An 18898-nucleotide genomic window follows, 5' to 3' on the forward strand; every position below is an offset into this window, starting at 1 on the left:
TAACGATTGCTAATTCCCGTATTGGCCCGTACCATAGCGATGGCTGACTCTGTATTGGCTCTATTCGTAAACTATCTGCACCTGTCGTATTGGGTAGAAAGATTGGTGGGACTCGTTCTGCTACCGTGCCTTATACGGCATTCAGCATATCTATGTGTCTGGTTTCAACGAAGCGTGGCGGGTTGATTTCTGTCCTTTCATTGTTCACATCGTGAAGTCCCTCATCATCGCCTTGCCGTACCGGTCTGTCACATTCAAATCACCCGATTATAAGCAGCACCGGAGTGAGTGATTGCGGCAACTATATTTTGCAATTGGTGTTTTAAACCGTGCTTGCAGACTGTTATCACGCGTATTTAAAGAGATAAGGTGCCAACGTCGAAAGCACGCTGGCTGTATTCAAATGAGCCTCGCCACCTATATCAACATTATTGAGTATGTCAATCCTAATTTCAGAAAACATTTTGACCCTCGGCTTCTTTCTCTATGTGATCCTGCCATTGCAAGGCTTCGCTTAGAATTGTCAGCACTCGCTGCTCATTTGGCATCTGCATAACTATCCGTTGTCACGATCAGTAGACGTCCCCGAGTGGTGATGTATTTTATCTCCCAGCTGTGATAAGTTCACGCCAAACCTGGCAATGTTTTTCCTCCCTTTTTATTACTCTTTTGACCATCATTGCCGAACATTTCAATATATGCGAGAACGCATTTAACTACAGTATATAACTATATTTATTGTTGTTATTTTTTCTTGGTTTCGATATATATTTTTAGCCAACACATAGAATTGATACGACGGATTCCATGGCAGCGTGTTATTATCAGTGTCTCATTGTAGCTAAGGTTGAAAACTATTGAATTCAAAAAGACCCGTTTTCTTACATTGTTTGACGATAAAAGTAGCCATTTAGAATGTATAAAGGAGTTAGTGTGGCACAGTGATGGGGTCAGTGAAAACACCGTTTGTTGACCATGTTTTCCTGCGCGGTCTTTCCTTTTTGGTGTGTTCACCGCAGTGGAAGAAATTGTCAGCATGTTGTCGGTAATCCTGTAAGTTTTAAGAATGCCAACAAACAGGCTGCGATCACATTTAGTTACCACACTTCTAACACGGTGCTGACACGGAATACACGCAAATGTTGTCTTAGCGCTCTATCTCGACATTTCGTTCTGTAGTACTCCCCGATGTTTGCATGCTTAGATTATTGAAATTCGGGTTACAGCAACTAGTTAACTACCTGTCCTCATTGAAAATAAACTATGATACAAAGTTCGCATAATTGAAAGGCCACTGAACATGATATTTTACTGACTATGGTCAGCGTGTCACCTTTCCTTTGTTGCTTAGGAATTTCAGGTGAGAAGGTCGCATGGTAGCTCGTCTCCTCCATGACTTGGGTTACAGCAGACTCTTCCGTTGCTCCGGGGCCGTCCTTTGTTTCCTTTTGGTCTTAATTGTACATGTACTGTGCTCCAGCTACTGTACCTATACGATGCAGCTGATGGGGCTAGACCTCCTTATAAATCTGGCAAGATAATATTTAAAACACATGGAAAACAATTCCGCGTTAGGTAACCGTGATTTTCATCGGTTTATCACCAACATCAAACAAGTTTGTTTTTGTTTTTGTTTTTGTTTTCTTTTTGTGTGTGTGTGTATATAACTGAACATTTGATTAAGACATAACTATGAAATGAAATGAAACTACTACATATCACTTTATAGTTTATTTTGTTCAATAAAACATTTTTTTTTATTTGTAAAGAATAAAGAACAAAGGCGTTCAGTGTCTAGGTTAAGGTTGGTGTGTTGCGTAGCGAAAACTGAGAGAACGGTAGCTAAGAGTCATGAAGGATCCCTTATATACCGGGTTTCCATACAAACAAAATAATAAACAAAAAGTCGAGTTACCCTGGTATCATTTTCCTCGTCGCCATGTGAACAGTATATCGACGCAGTGAATCTCTAAGCAACACTGTGTCATACAATTAGTCATTGTTCAAACAATAACGCATGTTCTGGGGAAAAATAATGTTGTGGAAATATGACATATTTACTGAGTGCGTATTGTACTGTTGTTGTGGCTGGTCTAATAAAGGATTATATTGATACATCACAAAATATTTCACTGCTAGTTTACGCGGGTTATAGACAGTTAAAGTTGTAATATAGCTGTATAATTCTATATGATGAACGCCCGCTTACTACAATGTCTATTTTTACGCATACGCATAGGTCTGTATAGTGTGTGATTGTCAAAGCATTAATTTAGGCATGATACAGTGGATACAAACATACAATATGGGGAGTCCTTAGAAAAAGAGAACAATATCAATATATGCAGTGCCACCTACTGTGGTCAACATTTACTCGCAATGTCAACGTTCTGTTTTGTTTTTTTTTGGATTGTTATTCAATCATAAATGAGAGCTGTTTCAGACGTCAACGCAATGTCCGCATATGACGATTTGTCATCCTCTTTTTTTCCGTGACAATATATGAGAAGTGTACAGACTATTGATTGTGGTTGATGTGAGGATGAGGTCTGGCGGTACTACATTCACCGCTTCCACTCGCTACATAGGATTGATTCCTACATCATTCTCTCGCTACATAGAAACCAATATACGCGCCCGTATCGCAGCCCAATTATCTGATATGCATTTCAAACACTTTTATTGTTAATATCGGCAGCAACAAGGTAGTGACCCGAGCTTGCAAAGACTATAAACACCGCAGGGCAAAATCTCTTGTAATAGCCTCACTTATACTCGCATAACTTAAATGTATGGCCGTCACAAATGAAAAACTTCTCGTCAGTTCACTGCTAACACAACTACTCAATCATATCAGTGTACGATGATGGCTATGTATCACGTGACACCAAAAGAATCACGTGATAGTTATGTGTGATAGAGTGTCATATTAACTAAATCGCTTTGTCACCGAATTTGTCAGGTTTAGTTGTTTTTTTAATTGTCTTGATCAATCAAACCACCGTTAATTTGCAGCTAGCTACGTTCATTTGACGTCGACTGCTAAAATTAGGTCGCCATCAAATTGGTATTTGAATAAGCAATTTGCGAAATCGTTTAAGAAAATACTCGGTAATTACGATGCTTACTCCAATGTGTATACGATTACGTTCCTGGTAGAATATGGCCTATTTTTTCACAGACTTGATTGTGGTCATTTATCAAAGTGATATATATCCATGAATCGAAATTGTTGCCATGACTTGGGGCCATTGATCAATCTTTCCCTGACTTCACACGAGCAACCCACAATATTTGGTGACAGCACTGAATTCAGGCAATACTAGCTTACTATTATGTTTTACGAAAAAAAACTCAGCTCCGATTGGTCACAGTGTCCCGTGAATGAAAAATAAATCCCCGGATGTTGTGCCTTCCAGTCAACGTTCACGGATGTTATCATAATCAGTGGCCTGATCTGGTCTGTTGATATTCGAGACTGCGCATTGCCTCTTATAGTTGATGAATTGATGCAATTTAGGTAGCACTACTTTGATTTAGAACCATAGGGGAAGTTGGAGTTAAGCAAACAAAGGCGCCCCCACTCAACCATGAAATAAACAAAAACTTTATATTGCTAGTCGGATCAGAGGTTCGTTTTTCATAATTTGCATAAGGTTCGACACTGCCTGAAAGTCAGCTGTTCATTTTTTTTGTTCGACAACTTGGCATGCGTAAGCGTTGAAGCGAAGATACAAACGGTTTCTAAATATTGGCGCAGAATTGAAATAACGTAGCAGCAATCGCGTTGAAAATCATCTAAGTATTTTTTTTTTTTTTGCAACGAATAATTACTGATTGAAGAACAATGTCGTGTATGGCCAGTTTTCAAATATCGACTGAAGTGCGCAGTTATTTAATAAGATGATGTCTGGTATGGCCGTTCAATAATCACTTTCTTTACATTGGCAGAACATGTGGAGTCCTATTAGTATTCGTTTTATTTAAAAATAAAAAAATTTTCAAAGCGCACCCATGCTTCGAAGCCTTATCCTGCATTAGAATTCTACCTGAGTCAGTTTTTTTTTTAGATTACCAGTTTACAAAAACACTTTGTTGTCTAACGGAGAGTATCTGAATATCTACCGAGTGTGCACGCGTTTCAAAGTTATTACTGCTGGAACGCGTACCCGGTTTGTGGTGTCAAAGCTGACTCAAGATATTGGCATAGTTAGCAGTTTGACAGTCAGTCGCTCTCGAATGAAGTGTTCTACAAATGAGTCAGCTTTTAATACTAACTGACGAGTATTGCAGCTTTTGTTGTCAGACTCTAAATATCGACCATAGTCGTTTTGTAGTCAGTTTTAATATCGACTGAAACACGCTGCTTTTTCCAGCCAATTCTCGTATGCCGAATACAATTACCACTCAATTATGTTTCCAGTTTATTTTACTGCCTGTTTGTAATACGACTGGACAAAATATATGTGTTTACAAGCAGCAGTTCTTGCCCTACGTCTGACTGAGATTCAAGTTGTTTTGCTGTTGTAATTTCCTACATACTGTTTGCAGTGCATTTATGTTATTCGTCGCAGCTAGTCATGTATTGGCGTGTGATTCAGTTCTCTGATATTGGCTGAAGAACATGCTTGTTTTTTGCATTACTGCCATCTCTGGCTTTATTACCACAAGTGATTGATGTTTTCATTTGGTGAAATTTTTCTCTTTCGTGATAAAGGCTTCATTTTACGCACTATTGCTAACCCAAACACTCAATTGGATGCGTACGGAGTTTGCACCCAATTTGAGTCGCCCCCGGCAGGGAGATATGTGCTAGACACCTGCGGCGATTGCCTGGACCCGTAGATACACTATAACGCGCACATGATAAATTCTTCAATAAAATAGAGCAATAGAGAAAAAGTGATTTGTTAAAGGGAGTTCGTCGGGTTTTATAATCAATACTCAGTGTGACTCATATCACTCTAGTCGTATTTCTGAATATACTTGTACGCGACTGTTGTAGTTGACTCGTACTATGAACTTCCTTTGTCTTGTTGAAGTTGAAAATAATCACGAATATTAACACAAACGTGTGCTATGGACCAAAACCGTGTCAAATTCAACAAGATTACTTTTTGTTGCAATTTTGGGAAGGGGATAAAATGATCCATTTTGCATTATTGCATTTCTTTGCCTTGGGCGGTGCATTTGCCTATAGTGGGGTGATGCAACAGTAGATGGGGCGATCCACAGGGATTAGTATAAGAAGTAGCTAACAACTATCCCATATAGCAAGGAAAACGATAATTAATTGTCGTCACTCTAGTGTATCTCTGGCTAAATAATCAGAAGAAAAAAATACGACCACATGTCCGGATTAACGAAGTTTAACCGAATTCCTGTCTCTTCCGCTGTGATTAAAAGTATTTGAATTTCGTGCAAACATGTTTTTACACGCGAGCTATATGTCACACGAGACCCATGTCAAAAGCGACGTGGAGTGACGACTGTGCCGATATAAGTTGAAACACGTGGAGCGATAGATATATGGAGTGCGTGATTCGAGAATTGTTCATCGTATCGCACTTTCCTGTTGTTTGTATTGTTTCTGCAAACTTGGGTAGCTACGACAAAGGGCTGAAAAACGATGGTCATTGTAGCTGTGTAAATGTGGTCTGTATCGTTAAAACGTCCACCAAATACTAACTCGTAAATATTTACTGTCCACCTGTATGACATCGTAAGTGGAAGCGGCATTGATAGCAGGAAAAGAGGTGCTGTAACAAAGTAAACTGATATTCCAGAGTTATGGACTCTATAAAATAATGGTGTAATAAAAAAAATGAATCACTGGAAAAGGAGGGTCAGGCTGAGAACCACGTGATAATCCAGTTTACTATTTATACCCAAGGTAAATCACGACACACTGTTAAAGCAAATGCCAAGAAAATGATCATCTTCTTAGATGACATTATCAATTGTACCTTCTCGCTTCGTTTTTTTCGGACTCAAACACTCTAACACATGTTCTTCCTATCAAGTTTTTAAGAAATGACAAGTGAACAGCTAGTTTTCATTACGATGGTTGCCCATCTCTAGTTTATATCAAGTGAACAGCTAGTTTTTATCACGATGGTTGCCCACCTCTAGTTTATATCAAGTAAACAGCTAGTTTTCATCACGATGGTTGCCCACGTCTAGTTTATATCAAGTGAACAGCTAGTTTTCATCACGATGGTTGCCCAACTCTAGTTTATATCAAGTGAACAGCTAGTTTTCATCACGATGGTTGCCCACCTCTAGTTTATATCAAGTGAACAGCTAGTTTTCATCACGATGGTTGCCCACCTTCTAGTTTATATCACCTGATACGTGTCCCAACTGACCTTGTAGCTATAATGCACAAGTGGCGTACACAATGCCATATGTTTATGGTACATCTGCCAGTGCCAGCAACTCAGATCGCTTCCGTCCTGCAAAATAAAATCGTCTTCCGTGCAAATCGGGTTTTAGAAACGGTATCGAGGAGGTGGATAAATGTTTACATCTCCGCGGGGCTCTTAAGATTCATGGGGTGACAGACAGTCCCTTCAATTGCAGTGTAAATACCAGCGCAAGACGTGAGAAGCCGTGTAAAAACCGCGTTACACCGAGCCAACAAGGCATTCGCTTTTACTACCTCTTTACTTTCAATAACTGGGGTATTTTGTTCTATGTTAAATGGAACGGAAATTTTACGATTGTTTTTAGCCTTGATGTTGCGTTAACTAGGTGCAAAGGAGAGTAACGTCTCGAATTTAATGGTTTCATTTCTAGAGGCCAAATAATATTTCCAGACGCAATTCGTTCCTGTCTACGATCGTCTGCCTTTATAACTAGGAATATAATAATATCACTTCTCATTTAACACCCTTTACTGTTTTTCCATCAATGTCGCATTATTACTTACATTTTCTGAGAAAGATGTCGACTAGTCACGGTGAAATATACAAAGACGACACTTCACAGGGTAATGGATTGTTACCCGAGCAAGTAAACGAAACGCCGTTAATGTATAACATTATCCGCTAAAGCCGGTGTCGAATTGATAAAATATATAAACAAGGAAACAAGTGAAACATTGTTTTTACGTCTGCAATAACACACTATTTATTTAAGCCGACTTCCCTTACAAATACGCCAGGGATACGATATTCGGTGACACGTTTCCGTCGTGCCTTAGTTCTATAGTTCGACTGCAGCGGTCGCTACTCGGGTAAACTTGACAGGCATTGTCTTCATTCACGGAATGTCTCTGCGTGAAACGTCGTGATTTGCTCCGCGCAGGTTAGTCATGGAACAGTGTGAGTGTTGGGAAATTCACTGGGGCAAACTTGCGCATGCGCTACATGTGAGTGATCGTACCGCCGGTACGGGTAAACATCTAATTTATCACGCCAGTAAAACCAATTAAAGTCGGGGAATATTGCAGCCAACTCCATTGATGAAGTGCGCCGGTTTGACCACCATCGCTTTGGACTGAAAACAGAGAAGCCACCAGTAAAGGCCCCCACACGTGACTTTATTCGATTGCTGCTAATTGAAAGTAGACGTGAGGAACGATCAAAGAGAAAAGAGGGCTCATTAAGTAATGGGCAATGCTATGTATGTGTGTATACGTACGCATCAATGGCAATCATGGATGTAATCAAGCAATCCTAGCAGTAATTATCAACAGACGATACACCATCGTTTCTCACGGACACCGATTTTACGGAGATACAATAGAACGCGCCGACCAAGAGCTCACTCACACCTTGGCGGTCGTATAGCAAAGATCAAACAACAGGGGCCCTTCAAATGTTCATTAGCGCCCGGCGCGTGTTGGTGTCTTACGAGCCTTTTGTCTAAATTGCAACAACTCAAGCATTTCGGATTAAAATTGAAACCTGGGCGTTTGATTGCTGATGTCAACGATAATCGCGCCAAAGCATGGGATTAGATTTGTCATATAACATGCAATGGTGTAATTTTCGGTAAAAATAAAACAACACAGCTATTTACAGCGAGGACATTGGTGTTTGTGAGTTATACACGAATATATAATCAATTTTATGAATAAAAACACACATTTTTGTAGAGTGTGAAATGATTTGCAAGAAAATCTGTGTTAAAAAAATAAGCGTCAAAGCCTGCCGCTGGACTAAATTTGGGCGGGAAACTGGAAGAGGTAATTTCACATTGTTCGTGTCGGTTTCACTAAAAGGGGTATTAAAATGATTCAGATATCGTTCACTCATGATCAAGCAGTGCTCCGCTTCCCGTGTCATCTGATCAGGCAAGATTGGCCGTGCCGCTCTGTCTTAAACATATTTTAATTACTGGCTGATAGACCCGACTTTCCACCGTATTAAACCTACTAAGCGGTCGTCCGTAGCGGCAAAATACTCATCACAAAGGAGTCTACTACAAGGGGCCTGACCTCTATCGGCCTGGGAGGCCGAACAGAAATGCCGAAGTTAACCTAGCGTAAGAGATACTATGTATGATTTAGAAGATGTTAGAAAACCTGTTGTTTAACGTCACAGATTGGGGGGATACAACGTTGCACACTATAGACAGCATCAGCATTTTAAAGATTCAACACTCGTATTCTAATATTGTTTCTTATTTGTCTTGATCTTACTTTCTGAAATAGACAACGTGCTGACGTCACAACCTCGACCTATGAGTAAAATGACAATTTATATAAAATGGTGACGTCACGGACAACTTCTGTTGTAATGTTTAATCATGATATTGGTTTATAAGAGTGTTGTTTTTTATTTTATTCTTTTTTTTTTTGTATTTATTTTGGAAATCCAATTATTTGCAATCGGGGTAGTCTTCCTTTGCGGTGTCTCTCACAGATCCAGCGTCATTTTCTCGCTCCATTTACCAGCAATTCTGTGTCACGGATATTAGGTACTATCCTCGCTTAACTGGCAAATATTTGATGTTTTCACCGAAAGTCGCATTTAAATTGGTGATTTGCGAAACACAACTGAGCACCAATTAAAAACAAGCATCTGGGAGGCGAACAAAACTGTGAATTGTGAGCCGTCCCGAGAATGCGCGATGTTCCGTCGCGTTGTGGGGTCGTAATGCTACTCCGTACGTTACTCGGTGTGTAATTGGGGGGTTACTAACCAAGTATGGTGGTCTCTAAGTCACTACTCGTTCATTATTCGCGGTAATACATTCATAGACGTGCTACCTTGTTCTGGTGAAATCGTCCATCCTCTAAATGTGGTGGCATAATTGTCCTCCCTTTCCCGTCATGCCTCGCTAGAGTCACCAGGGTAACGGCGGCGCGGCGTGGGTAATTGTCTCGTGACTGTTTTTGTTCGTGAATGTATCAAGTGAAAAAAAGAATAGGACTTTATGCAATCAGTTCACATGGATGAGTTGGGTTGCCTTAGAAGTCTATTTTTTTTTGCCTAGTATTAGCAACAGGTATCACGACCTTTGACCCGACGAATAGGAGTTCGACAATTATCCTACTTGAAAATGTTACATATAAAATATATCTATCTACATTGTATCTATATATATATATATATATATATAATCGTGGGCAGCGCGGCAGATGTTAACGCAACCTGACACTTCGTAGTGCTAAACAATACGAAACTGTTCCACTGGTCTCGTCGTGTCAGCACTCAACTGGTTTGGGAGCTTTCTCGCCCACATAATGGCGGGCGGCAATCCAGGCGTGTGTCGTTTGTCATTTTCGATACAACCAGATCACGTGCCCACTAAACTGTGGCACGACAGTATGGAATTAATCCGCGTATGTTGCAGCTACAACAGTTGTTATTTGGGCCCAATAGTTCAATTCACGTCAATACCGGTAATTAAACAAAAAAATAATATTTAATAATTTTCACCAGTTATTAAAATTACTACCACCCTGATATTATTATTGTTGTTTTTTGATTATTTTAATATATATTTTCGATTCCTGTTTATTACAGAGCCAAATCGAAGAATGGTGGGAGACTTCTACGAGAAAAGTTAGAGAAAATTGGACTTAGTTTGCCCGCAGGACGCCGAAAGACGGCCACTGTTACTCTTTTTACCTCGCTAGTAGAAGGTAAGATAAGTTTGAGATTGGGTGGATATGCGACTTAATAATGAAAATTCGTGTTGTGATTTGCATATAGTTGTAGATACAGAAAACAGTAGGCAATTAGATGGAGACGGTAAAAATAGGGCTACCACGCTGTGAAATCGACAAAATATGAGGAATCTACATGTGAAATGTGCATCTCAATTGCACTTGCAAAGTGAATAAAAGTACGCTACTTTAAATACCTTCTTCCTCCCTACCGCGACACAATACAGCCACGACTATTTTGCTGAGCGTTTCTCGTGATATTTCCGTAGGCCTATTTCTAGTGATAAAGCAAAAAAAAACTTGAAATTGCCTGAGGATTGATTTACTGGGCTTATATTATTTATTCTCTCTTATCAAGAAACAGTAATTTCTAACTAAAAACGTTAATACGTCTTGTTATCAAAATTCTTGATTATTGTCCGCTTCCGGGTAAGACATCAGAGGTGCGCAGTGATAAGTAGGGCGACGGTGATTGTCCAAAGTCACAGCTGAAGCTTCTCTGCTCACGGGCAAAATGGAAGAAAAAATCTATATATTAAACGCGGTCTTCAAAAACTTTTGATCGCGATCGACAGATCTATTAGATTACATACAGATTGACTTTAAAGAGTTTTTTTCACCAACCTAAGGGCTGAGGCCTAAACGACTAATTCGTATTAGTCACGTGTAGCGTGATTACTAATGACTAAATAACAACAAGCCAAAGGAGAAATCCCTCGGTTCGTCCTACGGCTCATCTCTGTATCCCATGTGAGGCGGTTTTTGCTCACTTAACACTGATGTAAAGCGATAATATCACTGTCAACATTTTCAATTACATTCCGTGTTGTAAGTACCTTCAGCTCGCGTCTGCTTACCCAAATAGGCGGACAGTTAAAAAATTAATTGAAATGAGATTTCCCCCGCCTTCCCATCCTTGTATCTCTCGGCCTAGCAGGAATTGGCACTTACTCAACTCTCAAATGCAATTAATGATTAATAAAAGAGAGCCCAGGAGAAGTCCTTGGGGAAAGACCAGTAGCGTCTTGTACCATCATTTCGCCTGCATGTGAACCCCAAGCCGAATCTCCGTAGACTTGAATGTGCGTTGGCGATTTCTCAAATGTAACATGCTGACAGTTGTCCTTCCGAAAAGAAAAAAAGACAGTATGTGAATGGAAATGAAATGATGCTATCGCCTACAAACGTAAATGTCTGATTGCTTAAAGTCACTAAATTACAATGTAAAATTACACCTCCATTGTGCCGCACAGTTTGCTACAATTACTCGCCATAGGGTCAGCTACATTGTAGCGAAATGAACTCCCCTAGTGAGCCATCCTACCAAACATACAACGTCGTCTATTTCATATGACTTCAAACCAAACATTGTCACAGCGTTCATCTGTCACGGCATTGTCTAACGCCGTTGGCTGTCTTTTATTTCATCATAATTGCACTCTACTTTCCGCACTCCATATGCTACCCTGAATTCGATACAGTGCCGGGCGATGATAATATTGGAAGTGATATATTGTTTAAAAAAAGGAAACATTTCTTTAAAATTAAAATACCCCCTTCTATTTCCGGTGTTTATAAACGTAATTTACGCGTGTAATGATCATGTATGATAGGCCACTATTTTCGTCGTTATTGTTGATGTTGTGTGTGTGTTTGTTTGTTTGTTTGTTTGTTTATCCACAACAAGTCATTTGGTTATGTCCAGCAAGGCACGCACGTGTGATTTACCTCGTTTCTCGACACTTGAGGCTAAATTGCACACCTGACGACAACAACTCGAATTACCGTACGTCACTACTTTCATTATGAGTCGCGGCCATTCTCTTCAGGCCCGAACAGGCTGCCTCCAGCAAATGGCAGCAATATGATGGAATGGCATTGTATTCTAACAACCTTAAATTGACTATGTAAAAAGAGCGATGCAGAGAAATCAAACTTGTCAATTACGCTGCCGTGATAGCCGGGATCGTATATGGGTGTTCGCACTGTGTGGGCTTCGATCGGCCTAGGGCCATTGATATACCTAAGACAACAGTCCAATTACTTCAATCACTAATTTCTCCTTTATTTTAGACATTTCCAGTTAACTTTTAAACGTTTTGATGGTTATCTCACACTTTGGAGTACGTTGTGTGATTTGTGCACTATTATTTGCCTCCGGCCACAACACCCGGTGTTCTGACTATTGGCAGTAGACCAACGCTGATCAGGTTCGCCTCCACTTATTTACAGGCACGCGAAGGTGTGCCTCCTATTATACGATGTACGTTTCCAAGATGGCCGTCCTTGAAATCACAATGAACATATGTGCCATTATTTGCCACAAAGTCAAAAGTCACATTTCGAAAACGGCTTTAGCTGTACGTCTCCATTACATAAAATATTTCATAATTTTACAATTGGTACCCCTCACACCGAGACCCGACGGGGACTTTTTTATATAATAAATGGTCGCGATATCTAGGAGATGACACGCCGTGTGTACTGTATTAATATATCAGGAGATGAACTCAATATCTGCTCCAGGAAGTGTTGATGTAAACAGTGTTTTGGCAGGAGAATCGAATGCAAATGGTGTCAGATATTAATAATGTAGACCAGATGCTAGCGGTGGTATTAACACCAAACGCAAACATTTGTTGATATTAAGAATCTTGGAACATAAGATGCAATTGGTGGCAGATACTACCAGGATTTGTACACCGCAAGTAGATATTAAGAGGGTAGGGGGGCTGAACCTAGTGAGCAGCTGAGAGAGTGGGGCTTGCTCGGTAGTGTTATATAACAATAGAAAGGGGTAGGGTGGATGAATTGAGTACTCTGGCCATCAAGATAATCTACAGTACGGCCTTTTCAAACTAAAAGTTGTTTAGTGACCCCCGAAGTCGTTAATCTAACAATTGATGCCAAAGTGTCATTTGACTTGTAAGAATACGAAACGATCAGTTTGTACCCATTGAGATATACGCCATTGTAGGTATATATACCATATCCCTTGAGATGGACGCATTGCTATTCAGCTGGCGTCCTGGCATCAACTCGGCATCTGTTTCGCTTGCTGTTTATTTTGTCCGACCGTCGTCACGCTCCAACCTCCTCCACATACTGAGTTGCCAACGCACATATTTCACATCCCCCTTCCTCATCGTCATATGACCTCTACAGTGTAGTCGAAATTTCCTGATTGTTTTTCGTCGTAAAATGTTGGTCAACTTAAAGGCGTAAATTGTAGTTTTCTTAAGTTGGAATTTATGCAAACTTTTCAAAAGTTGACAGACTATGGAGGCAACTGATGGCCAATTTATCTTTACTTTTTTGTCATGATTGTTGATTTACGATTTGCTATCCTGGTAATTTATTATTTTCAAGTAGTGCCTTGTAACCTTTGACCTTCGCCTGTTCTTTAACAGTTTCACCTCCATTGTTGCCGTACCTATTGAAAGAAAGTGTAAACAAACTTAAATTCAAAAAGGCCAGTTGTGTAGTAGACGAAATGTGAAAGCTGGCAGCATCATTATATGTCATCAAAGTTGCTTGGTAAACTAATCAAGTCGTGTCACAATGAAGCAAATACATCTTCAATTGGCGAATCAAGTCGTTGTACTTATTTGTATGCCCCCAAGCTAGCTATTGCCCCGTCCGGTAAAATGGTGCCCTTGCCCCAGCCTCCAAGGGGCAACACGACTGATATATATCGGGGAGGGGTATTCAATTTTCAGGGGGGGATTCGGACCTAAAATGGACTTTTTCATTAACAGTGTTCGTTGCGTAGATATACGGGTAGAAGTTTTAGTGTTGTCTCGTATATGAATTATTATCCCCAAGTAACTTAAGTACCGCTAAATCAACACCGCCTAACTAACCCGAGAATTAGATAAACCGCCATTGAACTAGACGAGAGTTGTGCAAATTGAGGGCGTTGGTCTTAAAAAAAGATTGCTATTCTGACTCCACTACGTGTTCCTTAATCGATTGAGAGAGAGAAAAAACTTATAAATGCGAAAAGCACATCTTTGGCCCTGCAGCAGTGACATTATACTGATTGCTTCGCACTAGCGTGCAGTTTGATTAGACACATTTCATCCACACGATGATATCGTCCGGGTCTCGCGAGAATCACGCCTTTTACTCTTTTTAATAGCGTCATATGGTTCCAAGTGATCGCTGCAATAGTAATGAATTTTCAAATAAACAAACATGTCTACTTCACTATCAACACCAAAAACATCGTGGCAAAGTTTCACATATGGAAAAGACAAACATTTGCATCATGATGATTTCCACAATTCACCCCGGGCGTTCTGCGGTAGAGGGCTTCTTTAAGTTCCTCCCTTTCACCGTATTTTGATCGTCGCTTTGTATTTCCACCCGGAATACCATTTTCAGTGAATGTAGAGATTTACTAATGTTGGTTCATATTAGCAAGTAATACGATGACTGTAGAAAGATTCAGACCGGGCCAGTATAACAAACAAAGCCGCACTGAATTGTGGATAGATACAATGTGATTAGTTGTCAAAACCTATGGAGCAAACTGCATTCGCAGGAAATGAATGTGGACAGGTTGATGAGACACCAATTTATTCTCTGCTTCTCTTTCTCTCTCTCTTTCTCGCTGAACCTGGAATCCGAGTAATGATGATATTGGCTGTTCAGTTTGTACTGCGACTTATTGCTTGATTCGCAAAAAAATCTCACTTTTGACATTAGATCAAATCTGACAGTATTTGGTGTATTTGCCCCTTGGGTTGAACTAAAATGAAACGCCAAATCGCTCGAAGTATATATAACCCCGCGTGCTGGTCATGGTCTGTTGGAATCTTTTTCAAAAAATCAAATGTCGAAATAAACCGCGTTTGTTATTACTTCATAGTGTTACTGCGAACGTACAAACAGTTAAAAAGGCAGTATTTTACTGTGTTTTATTGCAAAGCTGCTTAGAGCGATAATGCATCAATATGACAGCAATTGGAAGCACACACGACACGATCTAGCCAGATTTATTGCTTCTGACTTAAGAAACAGAAAGTGAATAAAAGTCCCTATATCTGGAAGGTCGGTTCACTGATTTACTATTTCTACGGTACCTGATGAATTGTCGAATCTATCACACACACAAAAAATACCCTGTTTGTTTTCCTCGCCGTCTGTGATACATTCAACATGCCGCGGACTGTCGAACAGTACAACTTTCTGAGGTATAATTTGATATTGTCGTTGTATAGTGTGTTGTTGCTATGGATATACAAAATAATGAATTTAGGGTTAAAAATTAAATCAACAAACATAATTTCCAAAGTAAGATATTAACTGATAAATGCATTATTAAGCTGTTAGAATTTAGATATATTAGTTACATTCCCCGGGGCTTATTTTAACTTTTACTAAATATATCTTTATAAACAGAAAGCTAGTAGCAAAATTAATTTTAAGTGTGTTAAAACGGATAGAGATTACAAATTATATGTTTACATCCATGAGTAAAATATGAACATACCGTCCGATTCAATTTACTCATTGTCTAGCGCCATAACAATATATATATATATAAGTGTGGGAACAATAAATATATACAACTTCTTAGTTGATACGATTTGTGTCGTTTAAAGGGGTTTATAAAGAAGGCAATATTTCTTTGGATATTGATTATTTTTTTTGATTTGTTGACTGGATAATTGATTTATGTAGTCTGATTGTTACTGGTGCACATTATTGTACGTATTTGCATATACAAGCAATATATGTTAGTAAAATGATGGATGGGTTCATTCCAGACTCGCTATAACTAACAAATTATATGGAATCCATCATTTGTTATGAATCCCCGTGCCGCGTTTATCTCTCAGTGCTTACATTGACCGTCTTCCGCCTCGGTATGTGTCGTGCGCTCTCTCAGTGCTTACATTGACCGTCTTCCGCCTCGGTATGTGTCGTGCGCCCTCTCGTTGTTATATTGTCCGTCTGCTGCCTCGGTGTGTGTATGTTCCATCCCTCGCCGCCTCGGTCCGGTTGATCTCTTCCCTCCCTCGTCATTAAACCTGGATTTGTCGTCATTATATCGGGGTATGTCGTCATTATATTACCCAGATATCCAAATAGTCCAATTCCGTTATTGGGACCATTTATTTTGACTTAAATACAATCTTTTCTTTTTTTCGTTTTTTTTCAAAATGAAAACAAATTTTTCTCTGGATTGTTAATCCAATTACATTGCAAAAAACGGGGTGAACACGAAAAAAATAATCGCGACAACTCTTTATACAACGCGAACATAGCGAACAATTTTGTATTTTAGCCATTGGTATCTTTTTTTCTACAAGACAATAAGACGTGTTATTGAGCAGTGCTGCGTCTATGTTTGGTGTTTAATGGCCGCCTTTTTCACTACATTGGTTTTCACGTGGGTTAGTAACTGGACTCGTTCGCCGCTCGTCATTCGAATATTTCGCACCTTCAAATTTGTTTTTCATCGACCTGTTTGTACCAATATAAAGCTGTTTCGACCGTATTATCTTCAATAATAAATGTGTATTTCCAGCGATCTCGTATACTGCCCGGCCCGCGCCCAAAATTGATTTGTCAGTAATAATGCCCGCCGTCATATTGGTGCGCGTGCATCGTTCTGCCTTCATTCGACTTGCTCTGTGTCACTTCTGCAAGAGTCTCATACTATTATTTTCTTATGTGCTTTTGTGATGAATTCGATACATTGTGACAATGTCGTGGTTGGAAAACGTGAAGTGCAGTCGTATTGCCTCGAACGATTCGCGTTGACAAGGTCACGTGGTCTCAGAATGACTAAACAACTCCGTGAACTGTCGCCAGGGTGGATATTTTTCAACTGTGTTTTCAGTCGATGTCTGTCACAAACTTCGTCGATCATTCGGTTAGTTATTTGATCAGGGCAGCCGTCAAGGAAATCAACCTGTCGACTTATGTAGTTCAAATCATGAATTTCCACTATACCTCGCACCGTCTCGGAAAGCACCCGGTGTATTTCCTATACAATTCTAGGTTTTTCACGGAACGAAATTGACATCCACTTCCACAGAAGCAATAAACATACTGACGACACTTTAAAAGAATAATCAAACCTCCACTGAAACAGAATTTTAATTAAACATTGGTTGTCATAGATACCATAGTCTTGCGCGTGTCCATAATTCAATCATATTTACTGCTTTTTATTTACTTTTTGTCCAAAAATTCGAACGGAAAGCAAATCATCGTCAATTTCAAATGTTCAGTTCGTTTTAGTGCTTATTGCGTACCGTTATGTAATTTCGTGTTTCCCTATCAAATTCAATCAAATATGTGAGATTCGAATAAATGATTTTCATATTACTCCAAATAAATTAGGGTCACGAAATAAAAGCCATCACTGAACAGTGATGATATGTATAACATAAACACCGAATAATGAAATGCGACTGTCTGTCTGTCCTGTACGTTATCTGGTGAGTTCCGTCCGTGAATACAGGTGCCCGGAGTATGGAGAACGGAACGGCGAGACTCGTCTCCGTATCATTGTTTAAGCCTTAGAGGCGGACATAACACGACTGCCTGTCTGTCCTGTACGTTATCTGGTGAGTTCCGTCCGTGAATACAGGTGCCCGGAGTATGGAAAACGGAACGGCGAGACTCGCCTCGGTATCATTGTTTAAGCCTTAGAGGGGACATAACACGACTGCCAGTCGGTGTACGCCACATGAAAGGCAGTAAAATAAAATTCTCTGATGTGGCACCTTAGTTTATGGAACCCCAGTCCCCGCCTCGATCATGACTAGTGGACGTTTAATCGACGGGGATCATGGCATTTCACGGAGTCACTGTGGAGGAATACTATTTACCAGTGCAGACATTGTCTGCTGTGCAAGAGCCATGTGAATCACTACGGCATATCATAGGCAATCCCCCCAAAAAACAATGCTTTCTATTTGCCAATATTTGTGACCAGAGGGTGTTGAAAGACCGAAAACCAATACACCTACGCTTCCAAGGGTGTAACTGCATGAAATAGTCATTACTAGGCATAACTTTGATTGTGCTTCCAATAAATCACTTTGTATGGTCTCAAAAGAAACCCATTTTCTCTAGGACTGCTGACTTGTAAATTGGGTTGTTCACGAACTGTGATAAATGACCAATGCTCTGTGTTTTTCAGTAGTTCGCCTATCGCTGCCTGCTATACGCCTTATCGGTGTCTTGTTTCTATAAGCAGTCGCAGCTCCCATTCACCAGCAATCATCCGCACGTCGGTGCCGCATCGACAATGCCCCCTCCCCCTGACTCGGCGCACCGTCCATACGGATGACGGATTCGCCACCAGCAGCCTCGCCAGCTGACCTCCTTTACGCAACATTACTTTTCCAAACATCGTAGTCAATGGGTAATTTTGGAAGTGCCTACAAGTAAACTGTTTGGAGAGGCCAGTCATTATGAGGTATGAATAGAATGAACGCACTCGAATCAACCCATCCGGTAGTGAATACAATTGTTGGTCAAGACTGTCTTTTTCAGCTGCCCATACTTAATCACAAAATAATTGTACGGACAACAATAGAGTAGACAACGTTGAAACCATCATCCACACTACACTGACATCTATACTACAATCCCGCCTCATAGAACGTTACTCCAATCAACATCGGTAACTATCGGCCCATTTAATATCTAAAACATCGGCAAAGTAATTCGCGTGTATGAATAGGAGTGGGATATACTGGGAGGAACGTTTATTCGTAGCTATCAGTTTTACTATTATATCGGAACAAGTCA

At 40.1% G+C, this 18898-nt stretch overlaps 1 protein-coding gene across 5 annotated transcripts in view; it reads left to right on the forward strand.

Moving 5' to 3' along the window:
• Tcfap2b (transcription factor AP-2 beta) overlaps positions 1–18898 on the forward strand; it is a 58818-nt gene that overhangs the window by 29642 nt on the left and 10278 nt on the right. For all 5 annotated transcript variants that reach the window (XM_085492640.1, XM_085492642.1, XM_085492641.1 and 2 more), the window contains one exon: positions 9978–10096. In XM_085492640.1, coding sequence (XP_085348766.1) covers positions 9978–10096 — 119 coding nt within the window. The remainder of the gene's footprint in view (positions 1–9977; positions 10097–18898) is intronic.

This window comes from Saccoglossus kowalevskii, chromosome 18, assembly GCF_978046115.1.
Source record: "Saccoglossus kowalevskii chromosome 18, keSacKowa6.1, whole genome shotgun sequence".
NCBI classification, from domain to species: Eukaryota; Metazoa; Hemichordata; class Enteropneusta; family Harrimaniidae; genus Saccoglossus; species Saccoglossus kowalevskii.